Source organism: Sapajus apella, unplaced genomic scaffold (genome assembly GCF_009761245.1).
Source record: "Sapajus apella isolate SASKATOON/1434 unplaced genomic scaffold, GSC_monkey_1.0 scaffold8, whole genome shotgun sequence".
NCBI lineage: Eukaryota > Metazoa > Chordata > Mammalia > Primates > Cebidae > Sapajus > Sapajus apella.
Window position 1 is genome coordinate 41299046 of NW_022436948.1, and position 18928 is coordinate 41317973.

Below are 18928 nucleotides of genomic sequence, written 5' to 3' on the forward strand. Positions count from 1 at the left end.
TGTATTTTATATAAAGTTGTCTTTTCCCTGAAACACTAGAAATTGAGAGCTATAATGAAAAACATTTTAATATAAATTTTAAAACAAAATATTGTACAGAATCAGCTATTAGATTTTTTTTTAACATTTTTTAGTAGGTTTAGAAAGTTTTATGTAAAGTTTTTTATTTCTTGAATTTCATTATGGCTTGCTCCTTGGTCACATAAACAACTTAGTAATTTCACGTTTTCTTAGTAAGTTCATTATTAAATAAATAATTTAATAACACTCTTTGTGTATTGTCTACATTTTAACATTCAAATTTTGGTGTTTTCTTGAAGGGTTCAATCATTTTAATATTTTTCCACAACAACTTTCTTTATAATGTTAAAAAAAACTTAATTGAAAATTTTCTGAAATAAAATATAAGCAGTTTTTAAATATCAACTAGTTACTTTTGGAAAGGATTTTTAAAGGTAAAATATATTTACATAGTATATTTGATTTACTAATTTCAGTATGTGAAAACAGAAAGAAGTGTTCTTGAGAGTTACATTTTCCAAGTCATAAGGTCTTCAAGAAAATATTAATAAAACTTTCCTCAAGTCATCAAAATTGGATAAGGTTTTATAGACATTTACTAAGAAATCTGTGTTGTGGGCTACTTTTGATTTAAGTCATTTTTCCAATGATTTTGTGTGGCAAAAATAATAGATATAAGGGGAAACGTATTTTTTGGAAGAACATTAAGTTTTACAAGTACTTTTCTGTCAAGATCCTCAACTTTATCTTTTAACATGCACATTTAAAAAATTATTTAATAAACCTTGTTTCTTTAATTCCTAATTGAGAGATTTAGAAGACCAGATGCAGGTGTCCCCCTTTTGGGTTCTGTTTCCAGAGATCTGGAGTTTATCATCAGGGAGGGTCAATAAAGGGCTTTTACCAAGTACACAAGTAGCTTTCCACAGATTTTTTAAGCACAGGGTTAACCAGCAGTGTGAAATGTTAATTATATTATTCATCCAGGTATACAGAAAACCAGCATTAGAAATTTACTTCTCAGTAATCGAAAATCTTAGCTAGCTCTTCTGCAGCAACTTTAGAAATATTGAGAAAATAATACTGTGACATTTATAAAATGCAAAGTCTTCCAAGTCACCAATCAATCCACCCAGGAAGACATCCCTCATTGTGTCCTGGGTGTGGATACATGTGCCCCACTTGATTTCTTTAAGTCTGTTCCCAGCTGGCTGGTATCAGGTAGTTCTTGGAACCTGGCAGGAGGTTTTCTCCAGGAAAATCTGAAAGTCAGCAAGTTTTAGTTTGCCTCCTACCAACTTCCTTTGGGGGAAAAAATAAAAAGGAGGGAGTGTGGTCGATTACAAAGAAAAAAGTTTTTGCAAGTTAAAAGAAAATAAAAAAGTTTAGTTTTAAAGCCAATGTTAATATATAAATCATTTGCTTAAGAGAAAGACGTTTATCACATAAAACATCTGGTTAATCATTTTTTATTAAATCTCTAAAAACCCCCAACACTTAAAATGGGGTTGGGGTAGGGGGCTGCATTTCTTTGTTTCTCTTCTCAAGTTTACACATTTTTGATTTTTTCCAAGAAAATATTTTATCCAGGAAAGTTTTAAAAGTGTCAGCCAAAAGGTGCTAAAATGCTTCCCCCTTTGAATGTGGGGATGAATGCATGTGGAGGGGTGGATGGAATCAACACCAGTTCAGCAAATAAAGCCTCAAACTTGGAGTGACGTTATTAAACTGGGAGCCCTGAGTGTGGACACCCCCCAGCCCTGCATTTTCTAAACCGTGTCCCGCTGTTCCAGTCAAAGCAAAGGGTGAAAATCCACATAATCCAAACCAAAACGGTGAAGTGAGAGTAATAGGTGAGGAAGGAGGAGGAAAGCAAGTGGCAGCACTGTACAAATTGTTGTGAATAATCCTCGCCAGGGACAGGAGTGGCCACAGGAGGCGAGAACTGCGAAGGAAACTTCGCCTTACACCTCCCACACTTGATAATGCAATCTTCATTAAATTACAGAAGTGTGTCCTGAGGGGTTTTAGCACAAAGCAGAGCTTTACGGGTACAGACAGTAGGGAGATGAGCAAGTGCTGCTTGCTGCCACCACACCCACCATCAGGGTGTCTTAACCACAAACTGTTCTCCGCTAGGTCCAGGCTCATTGCTGCAAAGGGAAAACGGTGTCCCCCAACAGTTCACTACTTGCTCACTCTGCATCAAATTAGGAATGAGACCATTAAAAACCATCTCCGGGTGCGCGTAACGCAGTCCCAGCCCGCTGGAGGCCGGTGGGTTTCTTTGTGCGCGAGTCTCTCCGCGCCTGGCTGCCAAAGCCAGTCCCCGGAGCGCGACCAGGGAGCCACGGCCTCCGCCCCGGGGTAGGGTGGGTGAGCGGGCGTAGTCCGACGTTCTTCTGCTCTGGGGTTTCTGCCTCCGGCCGGTCGGTGCTGGGCACTCACTGTGACACAGGCTGGAGCGAGCGGAGCGCAAGGGGCAAAGTGACGCGAACACGAGCGCGAGGAGGAGACTGGAGAGCGCGGGAGGCGAACGTGCGCCCTCTGCCTGCTGCCGCGGATGTGCGGGCACTGGGAGAGCACAGCGTCCTGCTTGCCACCTGGACCCTCCTTCCCTGGGTGTCAGACCCTCCCAGAGAGTCCGTGCGCCTCGGACGGGCCTGGCAGGTCCTGACCTGTGCACTAGCCTTTGATTCGGCGTCTCCGGTCGCCCTGTTGCCTTTCGCGTTGCTGTCAGCTTGCCTTTTCAGTGTGATGTCTGGAAGTGACGCGTCTCCTTTCCATCCATTTTCCTGGGTTCACCAGGCGACAGGCGGAGGAAGGAAATATTCTGCAAGGTTCGCTGCAGGGTTGAGAAACCACCTCTTCCTGGGTTCGCTTGGGTAGGACTCACAGCAGTTGCCTCAGACGTCCTGTTTTCCAGGTTGCTGATGCCTAGCCCCATCCCTTTACCATTTCTTTACCGTTTGGACATTCTACTCTTTGGGTGTCGCTAGACTAAAATAAGAACTGTTTTTTTTTTTTTTTTTTTTTTTAAAGATTTTCTTTAAAACTACCTGCTAGTGCCACCTGTTAGACCGCTGATTGCTGCGGGGATGTTCCATAAACTTTTTCCCTGGGCACATCCAAAAGTTGTCTGTGTTCTCCCAAAGCCGGTACTTGACTGACACCGTTTTATTAAAACAGGATTTTTCCTCTTCCTATTTTGGGAGTAAACATGGAATGGGCCAGAGAAGGTTTCTGGGAGCTGTACTACCAAGATAGGTTGGCGGTTGGGTGATCCTGATTTTTCTGTGACTGTGTTAGAACTTCAGTGTTTTTCATAAAAGATGGTATTGTTAAATCCTGTAGATTTCAAGACTAAATATATCCTCAGTGCCATGTTCAACACTGGGAAAATAACTGTTCAGTGTTCTGCTGGCAAATAGATTTTTCCCTTACATTATCATTCACGACTTACTGAACCTCATTTCATCATTAAAGCAGCCCTAAAATAGGTAACATGACATTTCCCATTGTTACGACCGAAGAAACTGAGGAAATGGATAATAATAAATTAGTAACTAAGCCAGGCCCTCTCTCTTGTCTTTGCCTTTTGATTTTAACCTCATATGTATTCTCCTAGCCCCAAACGCCTGTGAACTAGGGAGGTATCCTTGTATTCAGGAAAAGCACCATCTCCTCAAACTTAATGCCAGTGACTGTACTAATTTGTCTTCTGGCTTTGCAAGGATAATTTAGAAACACTCTGAAATTTGGAGGAGAAATTGAAGGAAACCATATAAATGAGAGGACTTTGAAACTGCAAAGTGGTTACTCTCATAAGTTACAATTATCTGCATGGGTGGGGGACCGACAAAGAAACTAAGTTAAAGGAATTTGATGTGGACTAAAGAGTCGATGAAAATATCTGTGACAACTTTTCTTCACACGTTCTTACCTCTGTGTTCTTTTCCTGAAACTCAAACTCTCCTTTCCTCATCCTGAAGGAAGATTTTTGTCAGGAATTCCATACATACAGATAGTGAGGAAATTATCAATATAACCAGAGTGTGATTATTTAGGGTTATGTGTAACAAAAATGAAGTGTGAATTAACAATTGGAATTGACTTAAAGGTCAGTAATACAAACATGTTCCCAAAAGTAGACTTTAGTCTCTGTGGAAATTTCCACCCATTTAAAATATAATTTTTAAATTACTTCAGATGAGAAAATAAATTTTAGTGATTTAGCTCTTCTTTCATAAAAACACTTGTTTTCTATTTAACTGCAGGGATTGAGAAAAGGTAGCTAAAACAGGCTTTTGAAAGGTAGCAAATTAAGTTGAGGGCAATTATATTTTTCATGTGGGTATTTCAGCACATATGTTTTGCATTAATTGCTGCAATAAATTCTGTTAACCTGGCAAAGAGCAAAAATAGCATATTGATGACATCAGGCTTCCAGAGAAGAAAGCAGCTTTTAGTATCTTGCTTTCTTCACTGAAACATTAAAAAAAAAAAAAAAAAAAGTAATGTGTTAGCTGCTATGCTCCCAAAGAGTTAGCCAGCCTTTCAGACTATTGGCACATTTTCCATGAACAAAACTGAGGATTTGGCAACAAACTTTCTTTCCCCTTTACTTCTAAAGAATTCATGTCAATTACTCATTTCCTTATTATTTGATTTTTTATATTTATATTTGTTACTCATTTTCCTATTATTTGATTTTTTTATATTTCTATTTGGGTGTTCAGAACTCTCTCAAATCAAGACAAATGTAAACTGACTTTAAAGACCCCAGACTGAGCTGTCTACCCCTTTATAAGACAAAAATCTTGACTGATTACAAAAATCTTGACTTCAAAATAGACTGGAGCAAACAGAGAATTGTGGATTAATTTTATTACTGAGAAGCCAATTTAGTCAATATTAAAACTGTTTCTTCTTGACTTTTTAATATATTCATTATAAGAAGGTTAATTTATGTTTTTTCCAATTAATAGTCAAGGAAAACAGATAAATAAGCTCTACAGGTCCAGTAAGTGTAAACCACCTTATAAAATTTTACTTTTTGCCTGTGATAAAGTTGATTGATTTCCAATCAACAGGAATTTGTAATATTTCCTATCTGCTTCAGATTGACTAAGGGAGTCACAGAGCAGCTTGTTAGAAGTTAACATATATTTATTTCCTGATTTTTCAAACCCAATGTAGCAATTAATAGAAGTGTATAGATTTTAAAGGGATATATTCTTTCATTACATATGATGGCAGTCTTCACACTGAGGGAAAGTCTGGGAAGCTAATTTGCAATGTCTTCCATGTGGATTATCTAACTAATCCTCTGGGTAAGCAAAACACCACTCACAGGAAAAATCTATTTGCAGCACCGTGTGTTGTGTTTTATCACCAACAGTACTGTCCTCTTACCAAACCGAGCTATTCCCACCCACTATGGCACTCACTATGGCACAAAATTATATTTTATTTTTGAATTACAAATAGGTGATGAGAAAACAAAAACAAAAACAACTATGGGTTTATTTGTCACTATCTATCTTGTTTATTTTTCCCCAACTGTTCTCTTATCATCTCTTATATTCAAAGGTGGCAAAAAGACTACAGCTGTATACAAATTGTGATCTTTTCTCCCTTGAATAAGTCACAGCTGATCATGGTAGATTTTGCATTTTTACAGAATAAAAGAACTGACATCATCATAAAAAACTAGAACTGGAATTAAATTAGATTGTTACTCATGTATGAAATCGGGAAATGCCACCAAATCTAGTTATTGCCAAATATTGGAAATATTTTCAAAGAGGCAGTATAAAAGGACATAGTAATTTCCTCTGGGTTTACTTTTACTATCTGGTTTACTATAGATAAGCTAATACTCATTTACATTAGATAACTAAAAAGATAAACTTAGGGATTTTATTATAGTGTTCTTGACACTTCTGATCTAAATTATGGTTTCATTGTCCTTGTTCTCTGATAGAGAAATTTTCACATATAATTATATGTATTTCATCTGACTAAGCCAGTTAGATTAATCTATGCTTAACAATGGTGGTTCTTCTACCTTTTCAGATACAAGTGCTTTTCCTTGACATTTGTACACTGCATAAAGAAATTTTTTTTTTACCTTTGAAAATGATGTCCAAAATCATACTAAATGTTTTAATATAAAAAAATATAAAATGAGAGGAAGAAAAATAAAAAATATAAAATTAGTAATATTCCTTTATATTTTCCTTTCCAAAGGTTATCCTTTGAAAATTAACTAAGAATATTTTGTCTTACGTTTGGCCAGGTTTCTAGTAGGTGTATTACCCTAACCCTATTAGAGAAACTTTGGAACTGTAAATGTAAGGACAAAAGTATAAGTTTAAGATTCATTAAAATGAGTCAAGAAGAGAGTTGATATATAACTAATTGCCTATTACAAAATAATAACTTATCTTTCATGTTATAATAATTTATAGTTGGCCAGGAGCAATGGTCATGCCTGTAATCCCAGCACATGCCTGTAATCCCAGGAGGCTGAGGCAGGCAGATCGCCTGAAGAGTTCAGGAGTTCCAGACCAGCCTGGCCAACGTGGTGAAACCCCATCTCTACCAAAAATGCAAAATTTGGCTGGGTGTGGTGGCAGGCACCTATAATATTAGCTGCTTGGGTGGCTGAGGCAGGAGAATTGCTTGAACCTGGGAGGCGGAGGTTGCAGTGAGCTGAGATCAGGCCACTGCACTCCAGCCTGTGCAACAGAGCGAAACTCCATCTCAAAAATAATAATATCATTATTATTTTTATTTATTGTTTGTGTTTGTTTATTTACCAAACAGCGCTTACCTGATAATTAGTTACCCACTGGATTTTGAAAAAAATATACATCCTAGGGACTGGAATTCTCTGTGCCCTTGAAGATGTCAAATTCAGTGGGATAGATGAATCTAAAACAAATACTTATATAAAAAATGTTACAACATAGATACAAAAATTATGATATGAATCTATAGTGGAGGAGGCAATTTAAGTCCCAGAACACAGCGCCTGAGAGACAGGCAGGATTTTTTTAAGGTAAAGGATAATAACAAATTCCTAAAAACAAGGAGTAGGAGATTAAATGATTTGCCTAGGTTCATGTGGTGGGAATAATTTTAATCTAGATTTATTTTTAACTGCATGTAACTTTATAAATAATTTAAATGAATATATAATAAGTCACATTTTTAAGCATGTTTGAATTAACTAAATATTCAGAAATAGTTCTTCTTATTAAGCACATACCTAACTAATGTAAATTCTGTGAGTGCATGTGAGTTTATTGAAAACACATGTGAGTGAATATCAACATAGAACCATCAACAAACAGAAACTTCTGTAGGTGCTATTTCTATTATGACTACACTACCCAGAAATACCTCACTGAATTCTATTTGCATTTTACCATCTCTTTCATCAATACATTAAAAGTTTTCTGACTATTCCAGTGCTGAGTTCCATGCTTTCCATTGACACCATGCTCCTAAGATGCAAAGGCAAAAACTAGTGTTTTGAAATAAAGTGATGAGAATGTGGTACCCTATTCGATCCTTGTGGACCATTGTAAAGACGCATAAACAAACCTTGAAGAGTTTGTTGATGCATGTGTGTCTATGTTTGTAGATGTCAGTCAGACTCGTATTTTCATGATCAAAATAAATGGTACATATGAGATTTTAGGCAATCCAGATGTTCTGCAGAATATGATGAAGTCAAAGCTTTATTCTGACTTTAGTTTTCCAGAAATTTATTTAATAAGGAAATTAATTTATTCTACAGTGGGATTATTTTGAAACAACTATGTGTGTATGTATATGCGTGTGTGTGTTTGGGGATATCAAAATGTTTTTAAATTGAAACTTACTTTTAATTTACCACTACATTTTTTGTTTCCTATGCTAGAATTTTGAATCTTACATCCAAGGGACACTTTTGTTTCAAAAGGAAATACTAGGAATACTTTTATTTCTAAAGGAAATACTATATTACAGTTATTCTGTAGGCCAATTTTCTTCTTCTATTCTATTTTCACAGCCAACAGTCAAACTTTGGCTGAACAGATAGCCTGTGGTATCTGAATTGCAATAATCTAAATTTTATGATAATATGATTTTTAAAATACCAAGAGAGACTGATTTTATGAAGCAAAGGCAAAATACATATGCGATAGTTTAAACTGCTATTTGCCTTAATGACTATTTATATTTCATAATTGAGTAATATGTTTTCATTTTCCACTTTTTAATCTTTCAAAAAGGTCTCTCTGAGTTAGACATAAGTAATTCTGTTACCTCTGGAACACTTTAAAAAGCAAAACTATGAAAAATAAAATGCTGTTTACATAATAATGTCCTAGTTTTATAAACTTTTACATTTTGGGAGACACATTTTACTTGTCCGACTGATTTATAATACCAGTTAACAATGCACAGAAAAAAAGATCTGTGTTTTAAGTCAGGTTGTTAGTGGGCTAAAAATTCACTGACAGTAGAACATCACAACTCATTTATGTGGAAGGATTTACTTTGTTATAAGAACACATTTTGTGCTGATATCTTGATAGCTGTTTGTTCCATAATAGTTTTGATATCAGTATGGCCTTTATATTTCTCTGATAAAAAGAGAAAAAAAGAAAATCTTAACACTTTATAAACAGCATAGAATTGACATTTACTAAAATATCCAGGTTTCTAGTAGAATTTCATTTTATGTTATCTTTAAATCAAAAAACACAGACTCATCTTACTGTGAGACTCTGTATTGATTCCAAGGATTTCCCTCTACTGTTGGCAAAGATTGAGATGAGACAGTTAATTACAATTTCTTCTATAATTAAGATATTTATAGAAATAAATCCAAAATTATTTCCCAGGAGAAAAAGCTAATGAGAATGAATAAGTTAAGGGCAGAAATCCTCTTATATCACATAAATAGGCTCTTAAAATATCACCTGACAAAAGGTGTTTCATAGCATTGTTTAATATGGCAGCATTTCAAAATTATTACATGAAACTTTTAGCTGTTCATTTGATAAAAATAGCATAAATTAACGTTTCTGTGACACAAAATGCTGTTAAATTTAACATAGTTTACAAGAACTTTTATCTGCACACAACTGATGGATAATAGTTGACTTCACCTATAGTTCAATGGTTTTATAATTTTTTTTAATCTGTGAAATAAAATGCTAATTAGATCTATTAAAATATTTTAATTATGCTTGTGTAGAAAGAAAATAAATACAAACAGGAGGTCCACAGGAACAATTAAGAATATGCAAACACAGTAGATAAAATTATGTTGCAAAACATAAGTACATGAAAAAAACTATCTTCTCTAAAATTCTCAATGTTGTGCCCTGGTGCATACAGTAAAACAGAAAAGCTGAGGTTTGAATTCCTGTCAGAAAATATATGTCGATTTTTTAATTCTGTATTAGGTTTGCCTGGAGAACTATACAGAGCATTATAACACTGAGAACAAAATTTATTTCTTTCTCTATCATTTTCTTCTATTTGTGACATTTAAATATATTTAGAAGCAGATTAAAGAGCTCTGTGTAGTCCTGTAACCTAGAGCAAAGTTATTCTGCTTCTTATAACAGAAAGTGATGAAAATGATAAAGACAAGTGTATGTGAAATGAGGCTGAGACAATTACAGTGAAACTTTTACATGAAAGTGAGCATAGAAAGAAAATGTCATTACTCTTTAGTAAAAGCAAGATGTAATCAAAGGATTGGCTTATTTTCTATTGCAGTGGTTTTATAGTTATTTGTACTTGGCTATAAAAGTCCCTTATAACTGAAAGTTTTATAAGAAAACGTGCATTATCATATGAGTTCGAAATTCTTTAGCCATTAAAGCCTACTGTTCACCTTGAAATGATTGTTTAATAATTATTAATAACTCAGTTCCATAAAATGCAACTATAGCGTTACCACAAAGCCTATGATTGTATTATTAGGTAATTGGAAAGATGTGCTTCAATAAAAAGCTGTGGCATTTAACTTTAGAAATCCTTTTAGCACTGTCTGCATGTTTGTAGCACTTAAAACTCTTTCAAGGTATGAATATTAGTTTCACTCTCAGTCTTTCTAAGTGGACAAGTAGCCACTATGAATCAGAATTCAGAGATGTCCTTTACAAATCTTTATGTGTTAGTAATTCTCTAAAAATCAAAACTCCAGAAACATATGACATTTTTAATGGTCCTCACTTAACGGGGAACATTTGTTTCAAACTTTTATTTTACTAACAGAACTTTTTAAAAATTTCATTTGTTTCTTTTACTAAGAAGAAAAGATGATGTAAATTCTTGGAATAGACAATTCTTTGTGACACTACCAATAATACTAAGTTTACTAACAGTGGACTTTTGATTGAATCTCTCCATTGTGATGGAGGATAGGAAAGGAAGAGAGCATGACTCTGGGGAATCTTAATCCCAAAATCCAACAGAGGTGAAAATGTAACAGTAGACATCAGTGGCAAAAACGACATCCAGACTCCCTCCTTTCCATAGGTACTTAGGGCCAATTTGAGTCAATTTAGTCTATACTTTGTTTCTTTGTTTCTTTATTTTGTTTTGGAGATGGAGTTTCTCTCTCAGCCTGAGTTTTTCACTCAGGCTGGAGTTCAGTGGTGCCATCTCAGCTCACTGCAACAGTTGCCTCCTGGGTTCAAGTGATTCTCCTGCCTCAGCCTCCTGAGTAGCTGAGATTACAGGCATGTGCCAGCACGATGGCTAATATTTGTATTTTTAGTAGAGATAGGGTTTTGTCATGTTGGCCAGGCTGGTATTGAACTCCTGACCTCCAATGATCTGCCCGCCTAGGCCTCCCAAAGGGTTGAGGTTACAGACGTGAGCCACCGTGGCCAGCCTTATATTTTGTTCTTACTCCTTTACTGAATTCTGCACCTTCTTATTTACATCAGAAACCACCATTCCTTCTTTCCAGCTATCATTAACTTAGTGCCCATCTGAAAGCCAAGTCAACAGTCCAAGTAAGAACTGCCTTCTCCTTCTCATGAATATAAGCCCCTTCTCCTCATACATGTCAATTTAAAAGCAATAAGACTAGAGAGAGTAAAGCATGTGAAAGAAAAACCTAGAACCATATCCATCTAGATTTAGGATGGTGATTTCCAAGTTGATTTTTGCCCAGTAAAACTCCACTTACTTAAATAGAATCATGGCATTTAAAAACATTTCAAATTTAAATCACTTTCATTTAAAAAGTTAATATATGCCATATAATTATTTGAACATAAAATATTCTGAAATTAATAAAATAATGTGTTTTTTGTTACATACCAAAAATATTTGGCAATCACATCATTAGAATATGAAATCTGGTGAGGGGTCACTGACAGCTTTGATAAATAAGTGGCCTGAGGTAACCATTAAAGAATGAAGTCGTGCATGTGTTCCTATCCAGCCTTAAGAAAATTTTCCTTTTCATCAGATTTTAGAATTGTGAACTCATATTGTCCAGCAATTGAAATAAACTATCTAATTACTGGTACAAATCAAACTCAGTCTAGAGTATTATATTTGCCTGTCACAACTCATCAACCTATCCTGTCTGTCCTGAGGAAATGATCGGGTCTACACATGTTTAGAGAAGGGAGTTCTTGCCTGTATCAGTGTGGGGTTTAAGATTTGTATTGCAGGCCAGGCGCACTGGCTCACTCCTATAATCCCAGCACTTTGGGAGGCCGAGGTGGGTGGGTCACAAGGTCAAGAGATCGAGACCATCCTGGTCAATATGGTGAAACCCCGTATCTACTAAAAATACAGAAATTAGCTGGGCATGGTGGCGCGTGCCTGTAGTCCCAGCTACTCAGGAGGCTGAGGCAGGAGAATTGCCTGAACCCAGGAGGCGGAGGTTGCAGTGAGTCGAGATCGCGCCATTGCACTCCAGCCTGGGTAACAAGAGCTAAACTCCATCTCAAAAAAAAAAAAAAAAAAAGATACGTATTGCAGTGTTAGATTTAGTCAATGTATGCAGATAAATCTCTCACAGATTTACTTTGAAATTCCATTCATTTTATTTTCTTACCCCAATTATGCTGTATACTCAAACTGTTCTACAATAGATCACAAGAGACTTGAGGTTTGTACCCTGGGAGTCCCAATTAAGTAACCATTCACTTTAAAGTGTTTAGAATTCTTAGACGGTGTTATTTTTATTTGGGTACAAACACAAGGCACTTTATAAATCCAAAGTATGCACTTTTAAAAAAGTGTTTTGAAGTTAACTATTCTACTCTACTAGGTCACGTATTTGGGTCTTGTAATTAAATATAATTCGGAAGCCAAAATGAAACTGTTGTTAAATAATATTAATATATTCAGTTTACAAGAATGGATTCTGTATGGCATATTATGAACTTATAAACTCATGGTGGTTTTAAATATATGCTATTTGATCATCACAGCAACATTGCAAGATACTCAGGGCAGATATAATTGCTTGATAGACAATAGAAATCGAAATCAGAAGTAATGCTGCTAATTGTGTCTTTCTCATTTATGCTAAATGGAATACACTAAAAATTTAATTTCTGAAAAAATACAATAAATTTAATTAATCTTCAACACTTAATTGACTGTATGGTCTAACTTATTTTGGTTTACTTGTTATTCTTTGAGTAGAAACAAAATGCTGATGTGAATAGTCCAATAGTATTTTATTATTTATTATTATCAGAAGAAACTTAAGGATACGGTAGTTCATTAGTTGACAACCTACATTCCAATAAGTATTTTACTAGATGGAATCTGTGTTATAACCATACCTTCTTTTCCTCACTCTGTTTACTAATACTGAGATAAAACTAATGATTCATCTTAGCATATGAAGTAACATATAATTTTCATTTAGTAATGTGCAATTATTATCTAAACACAATGATACCTTAAGCCATTTAAACCCCTAAGGACATTGCAAATATAATCTAATAATTCATGCATACTGGCAAGGTCATTTCTACTATGTAAATCCCATATAAAGCTCAGAGAAATTAAATGATTGGTATGACACAACCAACAACTAAACTATGTATACCTTTTATCAGAATGAATGTTGGTAATATCATTTAATTTGAAGGTAAGAAAGTATTTTCATAGTTTCAAAAATTTTCTCTAACACTGATCTGAAATATAATCTATAACACTGATCAATTGGTAGAGGGTTTTTAATTATTTTTGAGACATAATTGCAATATAATTAAGCATACTGTTAATTTCCAAACTGATATCCTGGGAAATAATTCAATTATGAAAATTATACCATGTAATCCATGAAGCAGCTGTCTTCTGTTTTAATCTAAATACAATTACTTCTCATTAGGATTAATTTATTGGGAGAAAAATTCTTTAATTATTAAGAAATTATAATATAAAAGGTAAAGTTTATGTTTATCTTTCCCTAGCAAAACTTAAAGAATCTAAATTTGAGAACTGTATTTCTTTTATATAATAGATATCAATAGCCTTGCTTATACTCACCTAATGTATTTATCATCTAACCAGGTAATCAAAATTTTAGTGCTGCTTGAAAATTTAGAAACCTATTGTCTATCAAATATGGAATTTGTTTTTTCTAACATTTTATAAGATTAAAGTTTGCTTTGCGAAAAAAAAAAAAAAAAACTAACAGATGATTTTCAAAAGGATGGTCCTTTTCATGTATCAGGAAACGCTTTATTGACAACATGAGAATATGTTGTACAGTGTATGTTATTTACATTATGTTTTGGTTTGTGTATATATGTAACCCCTGAAAATCATTCTCTTCTATTGTATCTATTGATTTTCATGGTCTGGTTCATGTTAATAATGCATGCTTAGTTTATGTAACCTTCCTTCACATCTTCCATTAGTCAATCATGGGATTCTTTTTTTTTTAATTTAGAAGAAAGATGAGGTAAAACCATAGTTTCCATTATTTAATAGGTCAGATAGACAAAGTGAACCTTTTGTTATTCATTGTATTTGAAGTGCTGTTTTATATTTTATTTTCAAACCCATTACAAATGAATATTCTGTGTGAAAAATACATAATGTTTCATTTTCTTTTAATTATATATTCAAAATGCAACCATATGCATGTCACATTTTACTTTTTGTCTACAAATACTGATTAAAAGTCATTAGAACTAGCACAAATTCTGAGTAAAATCACTTAAGCCTTTGAGTAAAAATAACTGCTTTAAATAGGTAAAACTTTACACAAGTGTTATTGTGAAACATAGTTTTACTTTGATTTCTCCTCAAATTGGTAGTTAAGCTTTTTGTTTGTTACATATAAGTAAATAATGAATACTTAAGTATTTTGAAAAAAAGACATTGCAAAATAATATGTTGAGTATTAGCCAGGGACAATATGAAAGTGCCATATTAGATATAAATAAACAGGTATATTGATTCACTGTGGCAACATATTTAAGATATGAATTAATTGTGGAATCATATGTAAATTTATTAAATTTAATATTTTTAAAGTTATTTTAATGTGCTAGCATTCATGTTGTTTTCTATTTTGCATTTTCATTGTTTCCTCTTTAAATAATTATATCAGAAATCATCCGTATATTGAACATTAACCTATCCTTGTAAACAAATGCAAACAGTTTAAAAAGACACACAAACTTTGGTCTCTTAACTTTCCTTGTGGTGTATCTTTTGTAATTCCCTACTTTTTATACTATTTATAGACTTATAATGAAAAGGAAATTAAGATTTTTGAGCCACATAAACAACAGGCAATGTGAACTCAACAGAAGCAAATATAAATATTTCACTTTTATTAACTGTGTTTGTGTATTTTGTTTTCTTTTAGTCAATCTACTGGATTCAAAAACAATTCAAGGGGAGCTGGGCTGGATCTCTTATCCATCGCATGGGGTGAGTTCAATAAACCGTCAAAAGAAAACATGATTTTCTCCATTACCTTTCTTAGAGAGCAGACAAATTTATTGTATTCTCTAAAGGAACTCTTGTACTTCTGGTGACAAATTATATTTATAGGAGTATTCAATGTATGGAGTAACACAGCTTGACATTTGTGTCCAATGGAGCTGCTAAGAATTTTGAAGACTGTATTCCTTCTGAATTTATCAATTGCTTGAATGAACTGATTAAATAGTTTAATCATTATTGGCATCATGTCAATGATCTAAGAGTGACTTTCTGTGATGTAATAAGAATAGGTGAATTATTTAGACTACCTAAATTTCAGGTAATGCAGAAAGTGCGTATTTGGAGACGGTAATCTCCAGAGTCGTAACCTTAATACCAACCTTGGTAACTGCTCTTCCAAGTAGGTAGAATTTATTTGTCAACAGTATAAACCTATGTTGTCTTAATTTAAAATGCCTACAATTTGCCTAGATCAGTTTAAAACTCAGAATATTATTTAGAAAAATTTGGTGCTGTCTTTAAGTTTTAAACTTTTTACATAGCTTTGGTATTTTATCAATCCGGATACAAATTAAAGAGTGTGTAGCATTCTGGTGCTCTGAATGACTATAATAAGCCTTTTCTGAGAGAAAATTTTTCTTCTATTTTTTTCAGAAAAATGGGGGATCTTATGTTTATAAATCTCTTGTCTCTGCACAATTGTGTAATAAATTCCTAAGCATACCTTGTTTGTTTCTAAGTATAGCTTGTGAAATATGCAAAGTGCTATTTTGAAATATTTGTCATAGGAACAAATTTATGTATTCCTGTCCTTCTATGATAAGCTCCTTTTCAAGAGATTGTAACGACTCCGACTTCATATTGGTGCTTAGGCTTCAGATTTTTGTGACTAAATATACACATTTTTATGATACTACCAGCTTCTTCACGAGCGGATGTTTTCCATCAGAGATACTTCATCTATCTGTCATCTTTGTATCTGCTTCTCTTCCTGACACATCTTGACTTTGACAAAATGCCAAAACCTAAAATCAAGTCTTCATTAGTTACTTTAGAGGAGAGAGTATGAAGTCAGCCAGGATTTGGTTTTCCCAGAGGTGTAAAAGGAATCAAATGATTAGGATAAAAGCACAGGCCAGGTTGTCATAAAGAATGAATCAAAACTCAAGATTGAGCTGGAAAACTCATTGGTAACTAATCATCTAAAAGTCAAACCTCACCTTAATTTTGATTTTAAAAATTTGAATGTTTCATGACTTCTTCAGTAATATACCAGGGAACCTGCTGCTTCAGGATATAAGAAAAGCAAAAACTATAGTAACATTTTACTAATATATATGTAAATGTTTATTTTTAAAAACAACAAGAAATTATCTTAATTTCACAGCAACAGTCTGGCTTATGTTTTCCTTTAAAGAAGGTATAATGGTAACACATCTTTATGTATATATGAGAATTAGGGGAAATGAAGTCCCCCATTGTTAATCTCAAAGATAATGTGATGGAATGGAGTTGGCACTTTTACTTCCAGACCTGTGTTGGAGGTAGAGAGTGGGGTATTTTAGCACCTTGCTGGGTAAAGTGTGGCACAGGGACAAACCAGCAACATCAACATGTGGGAGATTATTAGAAATCCAGGCTACCAGACCCTGCGCCAGACATTTTGAATCAGAATGTGCATCTCAACAGTTGACTTTTTACCACATTAAATCTGAGAAACGTTCCTCTGGATAAATTACTTCTTTACATTCCCCATCTATGGTTCAATTTACTACCTCTTTGTTGCCTAGGAATCTCTTACAGCTTCCACAGTCAACAGTTTTCAGTTTCTCCTTTGGTTTACTGTTGCTTTAGAGAGCTCCGCTCAGACCTGTCCTCTGTTGATCTTGCAGCTGTGGTTTTCCTATTTCTGATGCATAAAGTATCCTAAAATGGTCATTCTCTTCAAGCTTATCATTACTGTTTACAGGGAGAAAAGAGAAACTTTCTAAAAAAAAAAAAAAAAAAAAAAAAAGGAAAGAAAAAGAAGAAGATCAAATGATGTGAAGTGTTGTTCTGTGGTGATATGTTGTGTATATTTCCTTTAAATTTCACACATATTATCCCACATATTATGTTAACCATAATATATATAAAGAAATATATAGTGCAGATTTAGAAAATGTTAGATCACCTTGGGTTTTTTTGAGAAATGGATCAAATTATTGGGTGAAAATACTATATTGTAAGTTTAGGTTTTAGATTTAATAGCCTGGCATGTACAAATATTTGTGCCTTTAGATTCAATTAGTTATTTTGATTGCCTAATCTTTTTCATTTTTAAATGAAAAGGATAGATTAGTTTTCTGTTTTGTTTTTAAAGAAAATAGATACTTATAACCATTGTTATACCCTTACTGAAAGGTTTTCCATTAAAAAAAAAAAAAAGTCAAGTACTGGAAATGCCTTTGAGTTTATTATTTAATTAATTAACTCTAATAACTGGCAGTGCATCTGACTGGAGGTTAAATCAAATATGACTAAACTTAAGAGGAAAAAAATCATGATAACAATATTATAACATAATCACTGCAAATGCTCATTCTTGATTTAGGGTAGTGGTTCGTAACAGATTGAGTAAGAAAAGAGGCAATTTTTATTTTGCCTCTGGGGGATGTTTGGCAATGCCTGAAGTCTTTTGTCACAACTGGGGAAAGGAGGCACTTTGACATCTAGTTGGGGAGACAGGGGTACCTGTAAATATATTACAATCAATATGCCATCCCCTAAAATAAAGAATGACCGGCTCTAAAATGACTGTGCCTAAGTTAAGAAACTCTGCTTAGGGAATTAGGAACTGTCCTTACTAAGATTTGGGAGACTGTCCCCTCCTTCTCTAACTTCCAATCATATTCTCATCAGAAACTCTAAATTCCAAATCTGTTGAAATATAAATTTTAGAAATTAAATAAGTGATCCATTTCATGAAAATCATACTCAAATTTGTAAACTGAAATTATTTGGGGATGTCATGAATAGCAATTCATTTTTCAATGAAAGAGTTTTATTTGACACTGATATTATCTGGCATTCTATTTGGTGCCTTTCATTGAAAAATGAATTGCTATTCATGACATCCCCAAATAATTTCAGTTTACAAATTTGAGTATGATTTTCATGAAATGGATCACTTATTTAATTTCTAAAATTTATATTTCAACAGAAGCAGTTACCTTCTCTGGCCTTAAAAACTAGGAATTATAATATGATTTGAATCTTTTGCTTAATTTTATTCAGAAATTTGGGTAAATAATTCAATAGTTCTAATATTAATATTTGATTTTGAGAACCATCAACACATATAAAAGCTTCTAGATACTCTTAGGTTGCAACTTAGAAAAACAGTCTTTTGCTTACAGGAGACTCAAGTTGATTGTAATTAAATTGATTGATTCGTCGATTGATAGTGTCAATCTATCAAGTAAACTTTTAGGCTACATATCATTACATAAATGCAATGGAGGAGAAATCCAAGGAAGGTTGAGTTACACATTTTTCACATAGTATAGTATTGATAACCTGATTAACCAATACAAAGAATCATGATCCATGACTTACTTAATTTAAGAAACTCCAGTAAGAGGAAAGTGAGGAGTGGCAGCATTCAGGGAGTGTGGAAAAGCCACTGTCTGAAACGAGTAATATATATCTGTGGAAAATAGAAAGAAGTTTCGGAATTAGCAATTGTGGAATTAAGGTTTTTTTTTTAAATATGTATTGATGTTTTAGCAGTGAACATGCACTTAAATGAAAACATGCTTTTAGCAAATACAGAGCTTGTTGATTGGCCACCCAATATCTGTTCTTTGAATGTTCCTTGCTGATGAGAGAAACACAGATATTGTTCAAGTTCTCACCCACCCAGGTGTTCCTGGAAAATCTCTGCTACTCCAAGGGGTGAATGTTGATT

The 18928-nt window shown here is 33.9% G+C and overlaps 1 protein-coding gene across 2 annotated transcripts in view; it reads left to right on the plus strand.

The window, feature by feature from the left end:
• The window catches only part of EPHA3 (EPH receptor A3), a 365310-nt gene that overhangs the window by 4598 nt on the left and 341784 nt on the right, over positions 1-18928 (plus strand). For both annotated transcript variants that reach the window (XM_032277200.1, XM_032277201.1), the window contains exon 2: positions 14900-14964. In XM_032277200.1, the coding sequence (XP_032133091.1) occupies positions 14900-14964 (65 nt within the window). The remainder of the gene's footprint in view (positions 1-14899; positions 14965-18928) is intronic.